The 14,095-nt window shown below is 43.7% G+C and overlaps 3 protein-coding genes across 6 annotated transcripts; 2 read left to right on the top strand and 1 right to left on the bottom strand.

Annotated features, from left to right (window-relative positions):
* The first annotated feature begins 269 nt into the window (after window positions 1-269).
* LOC108608289 (polycomb protein Sfmbt) lies at window positions 270-7,166 on the top strand. Of its 3 annotated transcripts, none has more exons than XM_017999611.2 (7): window positions 270-1,097; window positions 1,469-2,282; window positions 2,625-3,926; window positions 3,986-4,235; window positions 4,297-4,823; window positions 4,883-5,172; window positions 5,942-7,166. In XM_017999611.2, the coding sequence occupies exons 1-7, from the start codon at window positions 954-956 to the stop codon at window positions 6,272-6,274; spliced, it is 3,660 nt and encodes a 1,219-aa protein (XP_017855100.1). In that variant the 5' UTR covers window positions 270-953; the 3' UTR covers window positions 6,275-7,166. The 3 variants fall into 3 exon arrangements, with proteins under 3 accessions (XP_017855100.1, XP_017855099.1, XP_017855101.1); XM_017999610.2 differs by having other exon boundaries at window positions 4,883-5,247; XM_017999612.2 differs by lacking the exon at window positions 1,469-2,282 and having other exon boundaries at window positions 1,017-1,097; window positions 4,883-5,247.
* Window positions 7,167-7,969: 803 nt separating this feature from the next.
* Window positions 7,970-11,914, bottom strand: LOC108608554 (NAD-dependent histone deacetylase sirtuin-1). 2 transcript variants are annotated; one of them, XM_017999977.2, is made up of 4 exons: window positions 11,249-11,913; window positions 10,888-11,015; window positions 10,156-10,824; window positions 7,970-10,036 (listed from the first exon to the last, which is right to left on the bottom strand). In XM_017999977.2, the coding sequence occupies exons 1-4, from the start codon at window positions 11,629-11,631 to the stop codon at window positions 8,871-8,873; spliced, it is 2,346 nt and encodes a 781-aa protein (XP_017855466.1). In that variant the 5' UTR covers window positions 11,632-11,913; the 3' UTR covers window positions 7,970-8,870. The 2 variants fall into 2 exon arrangements, with proteins under 2 accessions (XP_017855466.1, XP_017855465.1); XM_017999976.2 differs by having other exon boundaries at window positions 10,156-11,015; window positions 11,249-11,914.
* Window positions 11,915-12,776: 862 nt separating this feature from the next.
* On the top strand, window positions 12,777-14,090 carry LOC108594225 (dnaJ homolog subfamily A member 2; the record flags this gene model as incomplete). Its single annotated transcript, XM_017979335.2, has 3 exons — window positions 12,777-12,960; window positions 13,015-13,458; window positions 13,512-14,090. Coding segments are annotated over exons 1-3 (1,092 nt in total), but the record flags the coding sequence as incomplete, so codon positions are not given.
* Between the last annotated feature and the right edge of the window lie 5 nt (window positions 14,091-14,095).

Below are 14,095 nucleotides of genomic sequence, written 5' to 3'. Positions count from 1 at the left end.
TATATGATAGCTAGCGCCAAATTAATTTAACAAGCAAATAAGAGTATACACACGTTTTTAGTTCAGTGCAATTCAATTGCAACGTAAATAAATAAATAAAAAAGCCTGTTTGTTTTAACAATTCAAAATTAAAGTATTTTGATTGATATATGCGAGATGCGCGGAAAGAATCTTATTGTTGGCTCTATCACACCATCTGCTCGATTTTTAGAACACACGGACGATATTTAGAACTCATCAGATTCTCGCCCAACCGCCACAATCATAACTTGGCATTAAATTTGCGCGTAAAAAGAATGCCAATTTCCGTATAATTGCCATAAAATTCTAAAAACTTATTTGCTAACTTGCAGCAGTTAGCCCGCGGCATCATACTTATATCGAACGTAAGCGATTTGTTGTAGGAAAACGTAATTTTCCTGGTGCGGAACAACAATTGTGCGTTTTCTTTTGTTCGTTTCATTCGTTGTCGCTCTGTCGTCGTGCGCTTGATTGACTTTTCCGAAAGCGAGTGCAAAGCGTGGAATATTTAGCAAATATTTAACAATATATTTATATTTGTTGTAAATAACATTTGATTACAATGAGAACATATTATTTGCGCATAGTTTTAAGTCCGTCTGCAAGCAACGGAAGTCATTAATCATTTTAATAGCAGCTGCGGCGCTTCGGTATCAAAAGCAGAAAAGAAAAAAAACAGTCGAGAAACAAACAGAGAAACGAAACTGAAACTGAAACAGCAGCAGAAACAGGCGCCGTTGTTGGCTGCTGACCGTTCCATATGGTTAGCAAGTGCAGGAGTCGAGAGCCTGTTTTTATAAATGCCAATGCCAATTTTTGTGCCAGTGTGCGTGTGAATTGCAGCTACACACAAACAAATAAACTCACACATACACATAAAAGTATACGAATAAACAATTGAGCGCAACAGAGACAACAGCAAAACATATACAATGAATCCAGCCGAGCTCCGTATGATGTGGATGAGTAGCCAATATAATTCGGAACGCATATCACTCGAAGAGGCTGCAACGCTGTTAGGACATCCCACAGTTGGACTCTCTGTTATGGAGGATATGACACATCAGCCCACTTTGGTAAGTTTAATAAATAAATTACAAACTACACTGCTGCCAATCTCTCAACTAAACAAACCCAAACAAAATAATCAAATAGCTTGAGCTTGAATTGGGAATTGGCTATATAAAGGGTGTTTTTGTTTTATTTCCTATAAGTTGTTTATCAATATTATTAAAGAACACCCTCTATATATATATTATATATATTTGTATGTTTGCCTAAGTTCTAAATTGGAATTTGTTTTTTCACATTATTACTTCTGCTTTCTTTTTCTATGATTTTATGTATTGCTTACGTTCAAATTCGTATGCGTATCGTATCCTCCACTTCAAACGCCAAAATTTCCAATAAAAAATACAACACAAAACACAATTAAAAACGCTTAAAGGATATGAATCCCATGATGAGCATTGTGGGGGGCGTGCAGCCGGGCACGTTGATAGCCACAAATACAAACAATTTGTATGGCTTTGCGCACATGGGCGGACTGCAGCAGCAGCTGTTGCAGCAATCTGCCGCCGCAGCAGTATTTCAAAATTATGCCGAAGTGCTGGATGCAGATAATAGCGGTGTGGCGCTAATGGGCGTGGACGGCGGCACGCTCGACGATGAGCAACAGCAGCAGCAGCAGGTCTATGGCCAATTGGATGATGGCTATGACGATGGCGGCGCCAGCGGTGGCATGGGAGATCTGGAGCCCAAGCAGGAGATTATCAACATTGATGATTTTGTTATGATGAATGAGGATAATAACTCCTATGATGGCACTGACTTTATGACCTCCTCCGACAAGGATGTCTCACAATCCTCCAGCAGCTGCATGACCAATATGCCAGGACACGATCTGCTCGTGCCCCTTGGCGATGGCCTGCTGCAGCACAAGCTGCTTGGAACCACACATGCCTTAATCAACAGCGCCAATGTTAGCAACACGCTAGCGGGCAACAGCAATGCCTTTGGCAATATGCTGCTCACGGAGCAGCAGCAACAGCAGCTCAACAGTGCAGCTGCAACTGTCAGCAGTAGAGCCATGACTGCCTCAAGCAAAAGTCAAGCCGGCAGCAGTGCGGCCACATTGCGAGCCCAGCGCAAGACGCGCAAGATTGAGCCCGTGAATAGGCCAGGACTTGTGCTAAAGACTCCAATTGCATACAAGGGCAACATTGATCCATCCGTGATACCAATACAAAAAGATGGCATGGGTATGTTGTAACACACACACACACACACACACAACAACAAAAACACGCATTTAACTTTTGTTTATTTTAAAATTTGGGTGCACTTTTGGTTTAGTTGGGCAGCAGCAGTGCAGCAAGTACAGTAAAGACACAATATTATTGTTTTATAAAATGTAAACATAAAAAATTGTTACATTGTTAAATATTCTCAGAACAAAAAGTAAAGTAGAATATTTAAATGTAAAGTAAATAATTAATTGGCTATGTGAATTTTATTAGAGTCAGTAAATAGCAAAAGTTAAAATGAATAATACTATAATTTATTTAATACTTACCGCTCCATTTCTCTCTCTGCTTCTTTAGCTGTCTGCGAGCGTTGTGGCGCCATTGGAGTGAAGCACACATTCTACACCAAATCGCGTCGCTTTTGCAGCATGGCCTGTGCCCGTGGAGAGCTTTACTCGCTGGTGAACAACAAAATGGATACGGCGGGCAGCTCTCCTGCGCCGGAATCTGAACAAAGTGGTGCGTTAGATGCCGCTGGCCTGGCGCAAGATGCCACAGAGGATCAGCAGCAGCAACAGTCGGATATTGCGCTAGCTTTGCAGGCAGCGCACATCAAACAGGCCAATTATCGTTTTCGCATAACGGATCAGTCGAAGATCACACAACTGAATGGTTATGGTGAGCCCATGTCGTTGGGTGGAGACGCTGCTGCGCATAATGTGCAAATGGCCACGGATGAGACCATAGCGGCGTTGAATGGCGGCGCTGTGGGCGATGCAGCAGCGCCGGCAGCGGAAGCCAATGGCAGTGGCGGCTACTTGGGTGCAGCGCCTACGCCCAAGGCATTGCGTCTATTCCGCGATGTCTTTCCGCAGGATGAGCTGCCACAAATACCCAAATACGAACGTCTTCCAGCGCCGTGTCCCCAGATGGAAAAGATAATCAGCATACGTCGGCGCATGTACGATCCAACGCATTCGTACGATTGGCTGCCGCGTCTGGCCAAGTCGGACTTTCTGGCGGCGCCTGTCACCTGCTTTCCACATGCGCCCGGCTACGAGGTGTGGGATAATCTGGGCGTGGGCATGAAGGTCGAGGTGGAGAACACAGATTGCGATAATATTGAAATTATACAACCTGGACAAACGCCCACGTCGTTTTGGGTGGCGACCATACGCGAAATCAAAGGCTACAAAGCTCTGATGAGCTACGAGGGCTTTGATACCAATTCCCATGACTTTTGGGTGAATCTCTGCAATGCCGAGGTGCATTCGGTGGGCTGGTGTGCCACACGTGGCAAGCCGCTGATACCGCCGCGCACCATTGAGCACAAGTACAAGGATTGGAAGGAGTTCCTTGTGGGCAGCTTGTCTGGAGCACGCACACTGCAATCGAATTTCTACAATAAGATTAATGATAGCTTGCAGTCACGCTTTCGCCTGGGCTTGAATCTCGAGTGCGTGGACAAGGATCGCATCTCACAGGTGCGTCTGGCCACCGTAACCAAAATTGTTGGCAAGCGGCTGTTTCTGCGCTACTTTGACTCGGACGATGGCTTCTGGTGTCACGAGGATTCGCCCATAATACATCCCGTGGGCTGGGCAACAACAGTGGGTCACAATCTAGCGGCGCCACAGGATTATCTGGAGCGCATGTTGGGTAAGTTCTTGATTACATCTCTTAAGCAAATTTTTAATAATTTATTTTACCATTTGCAGCTGGTCGCGAGGCCATGATTGAGGTGCATGAGGATGATGCTACCATCGAGCTGTTCAAGATGAACTTTACCTTTGATGAATACTTCTTGGATGGCAAGACGAACGGCTTTGTGGAGGGCATGAAACTGGAGGCAGTGGATCCACTTAATCTCTCCTCCATTTGTCCAGCTACTGTTATGGCCGTGCTGAAGTTTGGCTACATGATGATACGCATTGATTCCTATCAGCCGGATGCCTCAGGGTCGGATTGGTGAGCCTAGCGCGCAATTATTTTGTAATTTACAATTAAATTCTGTTTGTGTGTGCTGCAGGTTCTGTTATCATGAGAAATCACCGTGCATCTTTCCGGCGGGCTTTTGCAGCTCCAACAATATACTGGTGACGCCGCCCAATGGCTATGAGACGCGCACCTTTACCTGGGAGGGCTATCTGCGCGAGACGGGCGCAGTGGCTGCTGGTCCACATTTGTTTCATCGCATGGTGCCCGATCATGGCTTTGAGGCGGGCATGAGCTTGGAATGCGCCGATCTCATGGATCCACGCTTAGTGTGCGTGGCCACAGTGGCGCGTGTTGTGGGTCGCCTGCTCAAGGTGCACTTCGATGGCTGGACGGATGAGTATGATCAGTGGCTGGATTGCGAATCCGCTGATATTTATCCAGTGGGCTGGTGTGTGCTGGTGGGTCATAAGCTCGAGGGACCGCCGCGCATGACGCAGCAGCCGCAACTGAAGCCGGCGCCCAAGCCGAAGGTGCAGCGCAAGCGCAAGACCAAAAAAGGCGCCAATGGCGCCAATAACAAACAACAGCAGCAACAGCATGACAATCAAACGCAGTCTGGTAAGTCCATCCAGCCTTAAACTTCAAAACTGTGCTCATGTTTTTTATTTTGCTTGCAGCCACAGTAAAGACGCGCACAATTGCCTTGAAGACGACGCCGCATTTGCCTAAGCTAAGCATAAAGCTGGAATTGAAGCCCGAGCATCACAATGCTGCCTTTTATGAGAACAATCAGCCCGACGAGGATGACGAGGAGGATGGCCTAGCCGAGGAGCTGGATGACAATGATGCCGATGCCGATGCCGATGGCGATGGCAGCACCAGTCATCACTCGGAGCAGTCCACCAGCCACTCGTCGGAGTATGCCAGCAGGACTGCCGCGACGCCGCCAGTCGCCAACAAATCAATGGTAACAAAAAAATCTTCTACTACTAAATCTCCTGCGCCACCAACTGTGGGTCGCAAGGCAACTAGCTACATTGCGGTGAGTACTGGAAGGGATAATAGTGCGTATAGCTTATATAGCCATCAACAATCAATCAAAAAACGCCCAGTCCGCCTGCCTCGCCCGCTCGCTGCCCAAGCACATAGTGTATATAAAACTGCATTACAGTAAATTGTCGATATGACGCATTTAAGTTTAACTCCTAGAGGTTACAAACGAATGAATTCTAGTCTAGATAAGTGAACAAATATTTCATTTCATTGGCATGCATTGCATTTAAGCAAATTAATTAGTAAGCATAGATGATATATATATAAATCAGAGATGTAAAACATACAAATCATTTTGTAATTTAATTCCAGAAGCCTTAAGCGTAATTTAAATTCAAATTGAAAAAGAATTAATGCATTCAAAAATATCTAAGAATTCGATTCATACATCTCTGAATGAATATTTTATATAATTTCGAACTGTAACAATTTTTTAATTCGCAAGTTCGAAAAATTCTTAATTTGATTTCTAGGCTAGAATATAATCATTTGATATTAACAAACTTGTATATAATTTATGTTTACGCACTGTTATTTTGGTACTTGCAACATTTTAACTAAAAAATCACACACACACACGCCCAGCCACACCCTCATATGCAACTAATATTCACCAATCATAATTAGCAAAGCTGCGCTTAAATTAACTATTAACTTAAACTATTTTGTTTAAACTCTTACAGAACTCGGCGGTGAGCAACAGCAAGTACATTCCGCGTCTGGCTGACATTGACTCGAATGAGGCGCAGTTGGAGCTAATGCCGGACAGCTGGAACGTCTATGATGTGTCACAATTTCTGCGTGTCAACGACTGCACTGCGCACTGCGATACGTTCAGTCGCAATAAGATCGATGGCAAGCGTCTGCTGCAGTTGACCAAGGACGAGATCATACCGCTGCTGGGCATGAAGGTGGGGCCGGCGCTGAAGATCTCCGATCTGATAGCACAGCTCAAGTGCAAAGTGAATCCCAGCAAGTCGCGATCCCACAAGACCAACAAGTCGCCGTTTTTATAGTGCGGCATCGGAATTTTATCCAATACGAAATTCAAACTTATTTCAACAAAGCCAAGCGTAGTTGTAACTAATTTTTTTTCAACTGAAACAAATGTTTTCGCTATGCGTGTATGTTTTGATTGTACAGCAATAATATGCTGATATATAGTATATATACATTGTGTATATAACTGATTATGTAGTACATAGGATGGAAGTATTTTTGTTAGCACTTGAAATCGAAACACAACCGTTGCCTAGAATGGATTCTCACATAATCCATAATACAGTTTGTATAACTAACTCAAGTCTCTCACAGCGCGTTATTTTATAGCAATTGGAATAAGCAAAAGGCGCTGTAGTGTTGTTAACACAAGTCAAAGTTTTTATATAAAGCAGCATTAATAATTATTTTATAAGCTGCGCGCATATTTTTTTATAAACAAAAAGCGAAAGCCAACACTACAGTGCATATATTTGTATAATTCAGCCTAAGCATAAGTTATATAGTAGCTACACACATAATATATGTATGCTTATATATATATTATATATATATAGGTTTGTTAACTGTACATAGGATCTGTACGCTCTTATCAATCAGCGATGAACCAACCCCCAAGCAAAGTAAGGCAGCATTGTAGGATCCAGTTAAGCGAAAAAGCACTATGCTCCCTAGTTTCTAAGCCACCCACCACCACCCCACATACTCCATAACCACATCCTCATGCAGCGCTCGCCCACACAAAATTGCAGCAATTGGAAACCAGCGTTTATACTATATGAATGACTAATTTTTGAAGCAAAAGTATTGTAAGCAAAACAAATGTATGTATCAAGATAAGCTTAAGATAACAGCTAATGTCGAAAACACATACTTAATAAAAAAAAAATCCGCATTGAAAATTGCAAAATGATCAAAAATGCGTTAAGTTTTTTTGTTTGGTATTTGGGAAATGCGCTGCACAAATGACAAATCTGTAGTAATTTTAAATTGAAATGCAAATCGAAAACAAAATGTGTACAATAACGGCAATAGGCCCCACTCTGGGGGCCTCAAAATCAAGGCAGCAACAGTTATAAATTGATTTGTTGAAAATTGCATGGGAGGTCAGTTGTGACCACCCCCTGTGACTTCTACGCCGTAATTAAAGAAGGCCTCGAACACAAATGTGCAGCAGGTAGTAGTTGCCCTAATTTCGAAGTTCGAACTCGAACTCGAACGCGTCGCCTGTGAGAGACTTGCGCACGATGACCACAAGCGCTGCTCGTAGATCCGGGAGAGCGGGGGTTGCTGAGTGTGCGCATGCGAGTGAGAGCGTAGGCGTATGCGCCGATTGGACTGCATTGCATCCCTCCATGCATTCCCAATGAAGCGCGACTGCGTTTGCGCTAAGAGCGCGTCTAAGTGGGAGAGCGTTTGCGAATGCGCTGACTTCGGACTACATTGCATCCCCCCACTGACTGCAGCTCCAGCTGAGAGCGTTTGCGAATGCGTAGGCGAAGTGAGAGCGACTGCGATTGCGCTGAGACTGCATCCCTCACAATTGCATTTCCAATTAAGAGCGTCTGCGAATGCGCTGAAGCTGCACTGGATACTTTCTCCTCTGCTTCCTTTTCCAGTGTTGCATACCAAAAATTCCAGTGCATACAATTCAATTCCCCAGCAGATACATACAGCAATGAAAATACGTGATATATATTTTTTTTTGAGCTGCTCAACAACTTCAGAAATAATTGGTTTATTTTTTGGATATTAATACAGTTTATGCGATTTGAATATCATACAGCTAAGTGATTAACAGCTAACATTACACATCGAGAGTTTGGTGGCTATTATTCATATATATATATTTTGTATTTTTTTTGATAATTATGCTAAGAATTGTTTTCAAATTTTTCGGTTAAACGCAAAGCCAGTTTACTGGCGACACATCAATATAAGATATTTTTCCTAAATATTTTATGTGTTGCGGGTGCATTTGAAACTGTGTGTGTGTGTGTGTGTGTGTGTGAGTTGTGTGTATGAATATATAGTTGCCATAACCAGTATAGAGTAAGAAATAAGGAAATAGTTTTTAATCAAAGTCTTAATGTATAGTTGAAAAAAATCTTTTGAAATATACATAGGTGCACTTATATACAGGGGGGGAGGGCATGTGTCCAGCTCTTAAATGCTAACATTTAGATGTAGATAAGAATAATATATGTTGAATATTATATATGCTTACGATCTAGGCTACTAAGTTGAGGCAACTACTTTGCGCTATGCCAACTTGTCTGTGCTTTTAACTTTGTTTGTTTTTGTTTTTTTTTTTTTGCTTAATAAAGAAGGCCTCAATAACAACTTAGGGCATAATACTAACAATTTAAAATTGCAGAAAATAAATACAAGCAACAAAATTGCAATGTTCTTGTTGTTTTTTTTAGAGAAAATATCAAAAGGGAATAAGCAAACATTTGCGAATTGAGAGAGAGAGAGAGGGAAGCCTCGTATCTTGTTTTGTGTGGGACTTTTGGGTTTGAGCTTCTCTAGACAATGCCAGCAAATGAATTAATGAACGCAAAGCGTAAACACAATAATAAATTATAAATACTATAACTAATAGTTTAGCGCTTAGACAGAGCTATCCTCAACGCTTGATCGTCGCTTCTTTATCGGCGGCGGCGGCGTCACTGCATGTGCTCGAGCTGCTTGTAATGCAGCCCAAGCTTCCTCTGCGTTTGGTGCTGGCAATTGCAGTGAGCTGTGTCGCCGCTTGTTGGGACTGATGTTGTCGGCGGCGGCGGCGGCAAACAAATCGCTGGTCAGATCTGTCACAATGTGTGCCTCCAGGCCCGGCGTCAGCAGCGGCGACAGCGGCACTTCATTTAGATCGCACTCCTCATCATCGCTGTCGACCACGCTGCTAAAGAGATCGCCGGGGCAAGTATCGTCATCTGACTCATCATCGCTGAAGTCGGTGTCCCAAAAGACTTGCGCGCCGGGAAATACATACGAGGAGCTGTTGCGGTGACAGTAGAAGGTGCCGGGCTGCAAGCGTTCAGCGATCGTCTGACGCCTGCGTGGCGGCGGCGGCGACATTAGCGGTGCTGGTATCTTCATTTGCGCCTGCGTATTTGCTGCATAGGCTGGAGGGCTGGGACCAATCTCAATATTGCTGGCACGCAGCAAGTCGAAGGGATCGAGGCCGCTGTCCTTGCCAGAGTCGATCGAAAGCGAACGTATTGCTGCCGCTTGTGCGCTGGTGCTGGCGAAAACAGGCGGATCCTCTAGACCCGTTAATATATCGCTTTTGATGCGCTCAATGGCCGCCTGGTCCACCGCATTGACAGTGATCGGACGCTTGGGCTGCACGGCTGTAAACGTGGACGATTCAAAGCCGCTGTCGGAGCAGGTGCCGGCTGCAGAGCCAGTCGATCTGACCGATTGCGTATCTGTATCCGCCTGCGATGGCGATGGATATTGCCCAAAGGGTGGCAGCAGCACATTCGACTCACACAGCACTTCCTCATCGCCGGCAATTTCTTGCCAGTTGACGCGATCGGCAGCCATGCGATGACAGATCTGACTGATAATGACATCGGAATCGCCCAGCAGTTCGACGTCAAATTTCAAATGGGGCAGCTGCTCGCGATTGATCAAAATCTGCGGCACATTTGGTGGTATGCTGCTGGGAATGTGGGCAACGGGACGCACCTTCAAAGAAGAGCCAATGACAATCAACAAATCGCAACGATCCTTATCGGTGGCCATCACATTGTGATATTCATCGGGTAGACCTAAGGAATTGAAATCAAAAATTATTATCATGTTTGAAATATATTGAAACTGAATTTAAATATTAAAGCGTTATTTATTGCATTGAAATATTTGTTTTATTTTCGAATGGAAAACTTACCTTGGCCAAAGAAAACAATATCGGGCTTCATAATGCCACGCGCCACAAGCAGCCTCAGCTGCTCCGCATTGACAGCCACCGAAGCATCCACGCTGTGCTCCACATTCGGCTGGCATCTGGGGCAGACGGGTATGCGCTGGGCAAAGATATCCGCACGCAGTGCCTCTGCATTGCACTTGTAGCGGCATCTGGTGCAGCTGGCCGTCGAGAATGAGCCATGGCACTCAATGACGCGCTTTATGCCTGCCACACGCTCCAGGGTGTCAATGTTTTGGGTATAGTTGCGCAACAATTTGCCTTTGATCTCCAGCATCTTGATGAAGCGATGGCAAGGCGATGGGCTAAACTCGCCGGGATAGATTTCACGTGCAAATTTAAAGAATGGACGCGGATCTCGTTTGAAATAGTTGATGTCAAACATGGCCTGGGGATCGGGCAAATCGGGATAATCGTGCGCTAGGCGCGCATAGATGCCATTGGTGGACCTAAAGTCCGGTATGCCGCAGGATACGCTTACGCCGGCGCCGGTGAGCACTATAATGCGTTGGGATTTCCGCACTAGGGTAATGACATCGTCAAATGTGTTCACCGTTTCCAGCTTGATGCGTCGCCTGGGCTCAGTGAGCAAATTGGACAGCTGGTACCATATTTGGTTTGGGTCTCCGTCCTCTGTAAGATGCGGGAGAATGCTCTCAATCAACTGCCGTGGCACACGACCGGAGTAGAACTCACGTTGTAGCCAACTTATCTTCCAGTCGGTTAGGCCCACTGAGATGCAGTCGAGCAGGCTAACTGAGGAGCCGTCCGTGCTGGATGATGCATCGAAGGATTCCCCATCGCCATTTTCGCTGTTAGTCGAGCTAAAAGTTAATATACATATATGTCTCTATTTAGTTAATGCTCATAAAGCAACAGGTGCATGTCACATAAAGAACAAAAAAATAGAATTTTGTTGCCAATGTATTCACAAAAACAAAATTACAAAAAAAAAAAAAATAAAAATCCTATTTGTTGTTTATATTTAATGTTTTTAATTTTAACTTTATTGTTAATATATTTAATAAAATATTTTGCGCTTGCTTGCTCAGTGTACCTCGATTTAAAATCTTCGTCATCGTCCGCTTCCGAGTTGGATTTGTTGGATTTCTCCAATTGTTGCTTCTGTTGCTTTTTCTTGGCGGCAATTTCTTGTTCTTTAATTTTAGGCATGGGTTTTGTTTTGATTTCACTATTTGCTTTTGTTTGCGATTCGCTTGTTGCTTCTGCCGCTGCTGCTGCTACTACAACAGAGTTTGTTGATAGAATTTCAGCGCCAAAACCGAAATCTGTTTGACTGCCTTCGAAATTAATAAATTCAGTTGCATCCGTGCTCTGTTGTTGCATTGTGACCTCGCGAACGTTGACTAACTCTTTGGCGTTGATGTGCCTGTGTCCGTGCCCCAATCGTATGTCCATGTCCTCGTAGTTTTCCATCATTTTTCCAGGGCGCAACACTTTACTCGTTCACCGATTATTTCTCTCTCTCTTAAAATTTCTTCTTCTTCTCTCGCTTTCGCAAATTCCGTTTTCACCTCTCTTTCGTTGGTACACACACAATTTTTTCGTCTGTTTTACGCTTGCATTTCGGCTGAGTGAAAAAATTCTCCAGCACTTAAAATAGCGGACTTTTTGCCATTTTTATTTTTTTTTTCGCTTAGAAAAACTTTTATTTAATTATTAAAATTTTTTTCACAGCGTTTAAACAAATTATTTTCGTAATTTTCGCTCGTAATTTCTAGAAAATTTTCCGATGATGTGTGACGTATAGAGCGAAAAGTAAAGAAGTGATGAGCCACCATTTTGGATTTCTGCTTCAGACCTATAGCGCGCTCGACAGTGCTGCTCGTTCAGCTTTTTTCTTTTAGTCTAGCCTTTTTTCACAATATGAATCACACATATATTGCTTATGAAAACTGTATTCAAAAAAACTGGAAATTAGTTGGAATCTTTGAATTGTATGAAAATATGCAAAGTGACATTGAAATTCATTAAAATATTTGCAGTTTATATAAATTTCTATTATATAAGAAAATTTAAATAGCTTTTTTCCCACCAAAATTAAAGCTACATTGTTTGGCTAAAGTTGACAACTTTGCTACTCATACCTGCTCATACATGTTTGCTGGTATACATAAATGAAATTGGTTGCAATTTAAAACAAGAGTTCGTGTGAAAAACACGAAAGAAAAATTCGTTTGCATATTTTTTTCCAAATCTGTTTATGTATTTAAACAAACGGATTTTTTCAAAGATACTGCCCAGGACACGAGGACAGTAGCAACTCAAAAGAATGCTTAAAAAAAATTGGTATTTTTAAATTAAAAAAATTAATTGATCAAATAAACACAAACTTGGTATATATATATTTGAACTCTGCTATAATAATTTCGCTATTCTAGGACATTTTAAAAAACGTTATTCAATATTTGTTTTGTTTCAAATTTCGCGCTCAATATCAATCTCAGACACAAACCAGTAGTTGCAGCCCTGCTGAAAGAAAAAGAGCTTTAAAAAAGCTTAGCTGAAAAAGAGCTAACTTTACGGGGAAAAAAGCTGTGGTGACAACACTGGCTGTAACTGTTCGCATAAATAAACAAAGCATCATAACAAAAATGAAGTGAAATTCTTAAATAATTATTCGAAACTTGAACAAAATTGCTTGTATATATACCATGCATCTGTAGAAACCACGCAATAATGGATAAACTAAACTTGTACGAGGTATTGGGCGTGAGCAAAGAAGCAACGCCCGAGGAAATCAAAAAGGTTTGTATGGTTTTCGTTTGACACTTACGAACTGACTTTTGTTTGTGCAATCAGAACTATCGTAAGCTGGCAAAAGAGTTCCATCCAGATAAGAATCCCGACGCTGGCGAAAAGTTCAAGGAAATATCTTTTGCCTATGAGGTGCTGTCTGATCCAGAAAAGCGACGTGTCTATGACCGTCATGGTTTGAGGGGATTACAGGAGGGGGCGGATGGCTTTAGTGCAGATAGTCAAGACTTTTTTGCACATTGGTTTCCGTTTGGTAACAGCGCCGGCCATAGCAGACGCGATGGCAAAATTTTGGTTAAGCTGGAAGTGTCGCTCGAAGAGATCTACCAGGGTCAGCAAGAAAAACTGGTGGAGTACAAGCGGCAAAAGCTATGCGACAACTGTAATGGCCATGGCGGTCCGCAAGAGGGGCGCGAGCAATGCGAGACCTGTGGCGGCCTAGGACGCACTGCGGCCTTTACGTTCATGGGCTTGAGCGCTTTCGATGCAGTACGTAAGATTTGGTTAAGTGCAACAATTTGTTAACTGGTAATACTTTGCAGATATGCCCCAACTGCGATGGACGCGGCTTTACAATTAAAGAGAAAATGCGCTGCAAGTTTTGTCGCGGCGATGGTTTCGTCGATGAGCAAATGAAGCGCAAGGTGACTGTGGAGCGTGGCGTGCCGCATATGCAGAAGCTGCCATTTCCACGCGAGGGACATCAGTTGCGCAGCCGAGAGTTTGGCGAACTGGTGGTGGTGATGATGCAGGGCGAACATGCGCTCTTTCAGCGCCGCCATGCCAATCTCTATATGCGCGATTTGGAAATTAACATCACTGAGGCGCTCTGCGGATTTACGCACTGCTTCAAGCATCTGGATGGACGCAAGGTGTGCATGCGCACACAGCCAGGCGAAGTGCTGCGCCACAATCATATCAAAATGATGCGTGGCTCGGGCATGCCTGTCTACAATCAGCCCACCCATCATGGCGATCTCTATGTGCAATTTAAAGTCAATATGCCGGAGAATGGCTTTGCCAATGCTGCACAGCTGGCGACGCTGGAAACACTATTGCCGCCACGTGAGCAAGTCGCAGTGCCCGCCGAGGCGGAGGAAGTGCAGCTGGCAGACATCAAGCCGCA

This window comes from Drosophila busckii, unplaced genomic scaffold (assembly GCF_011750605.1).
Source record: "Drosophila busckii strain San Diego stock center, stock number 13000-0081.31 unplaced genomic scaffold, ASM1175060v1 hic_scaffold_29, whole genome shotgun sequence".
Classification (NCBI taxonomy): Eukaryota; Metazoa; Arthropoda; class Insecta; order Diptera; family Drosophilidae; genus Drosophila; species Drosophila busckii.
This window is presented reverse-complemented; position numbering and strand designations above follow the sequence as displayed.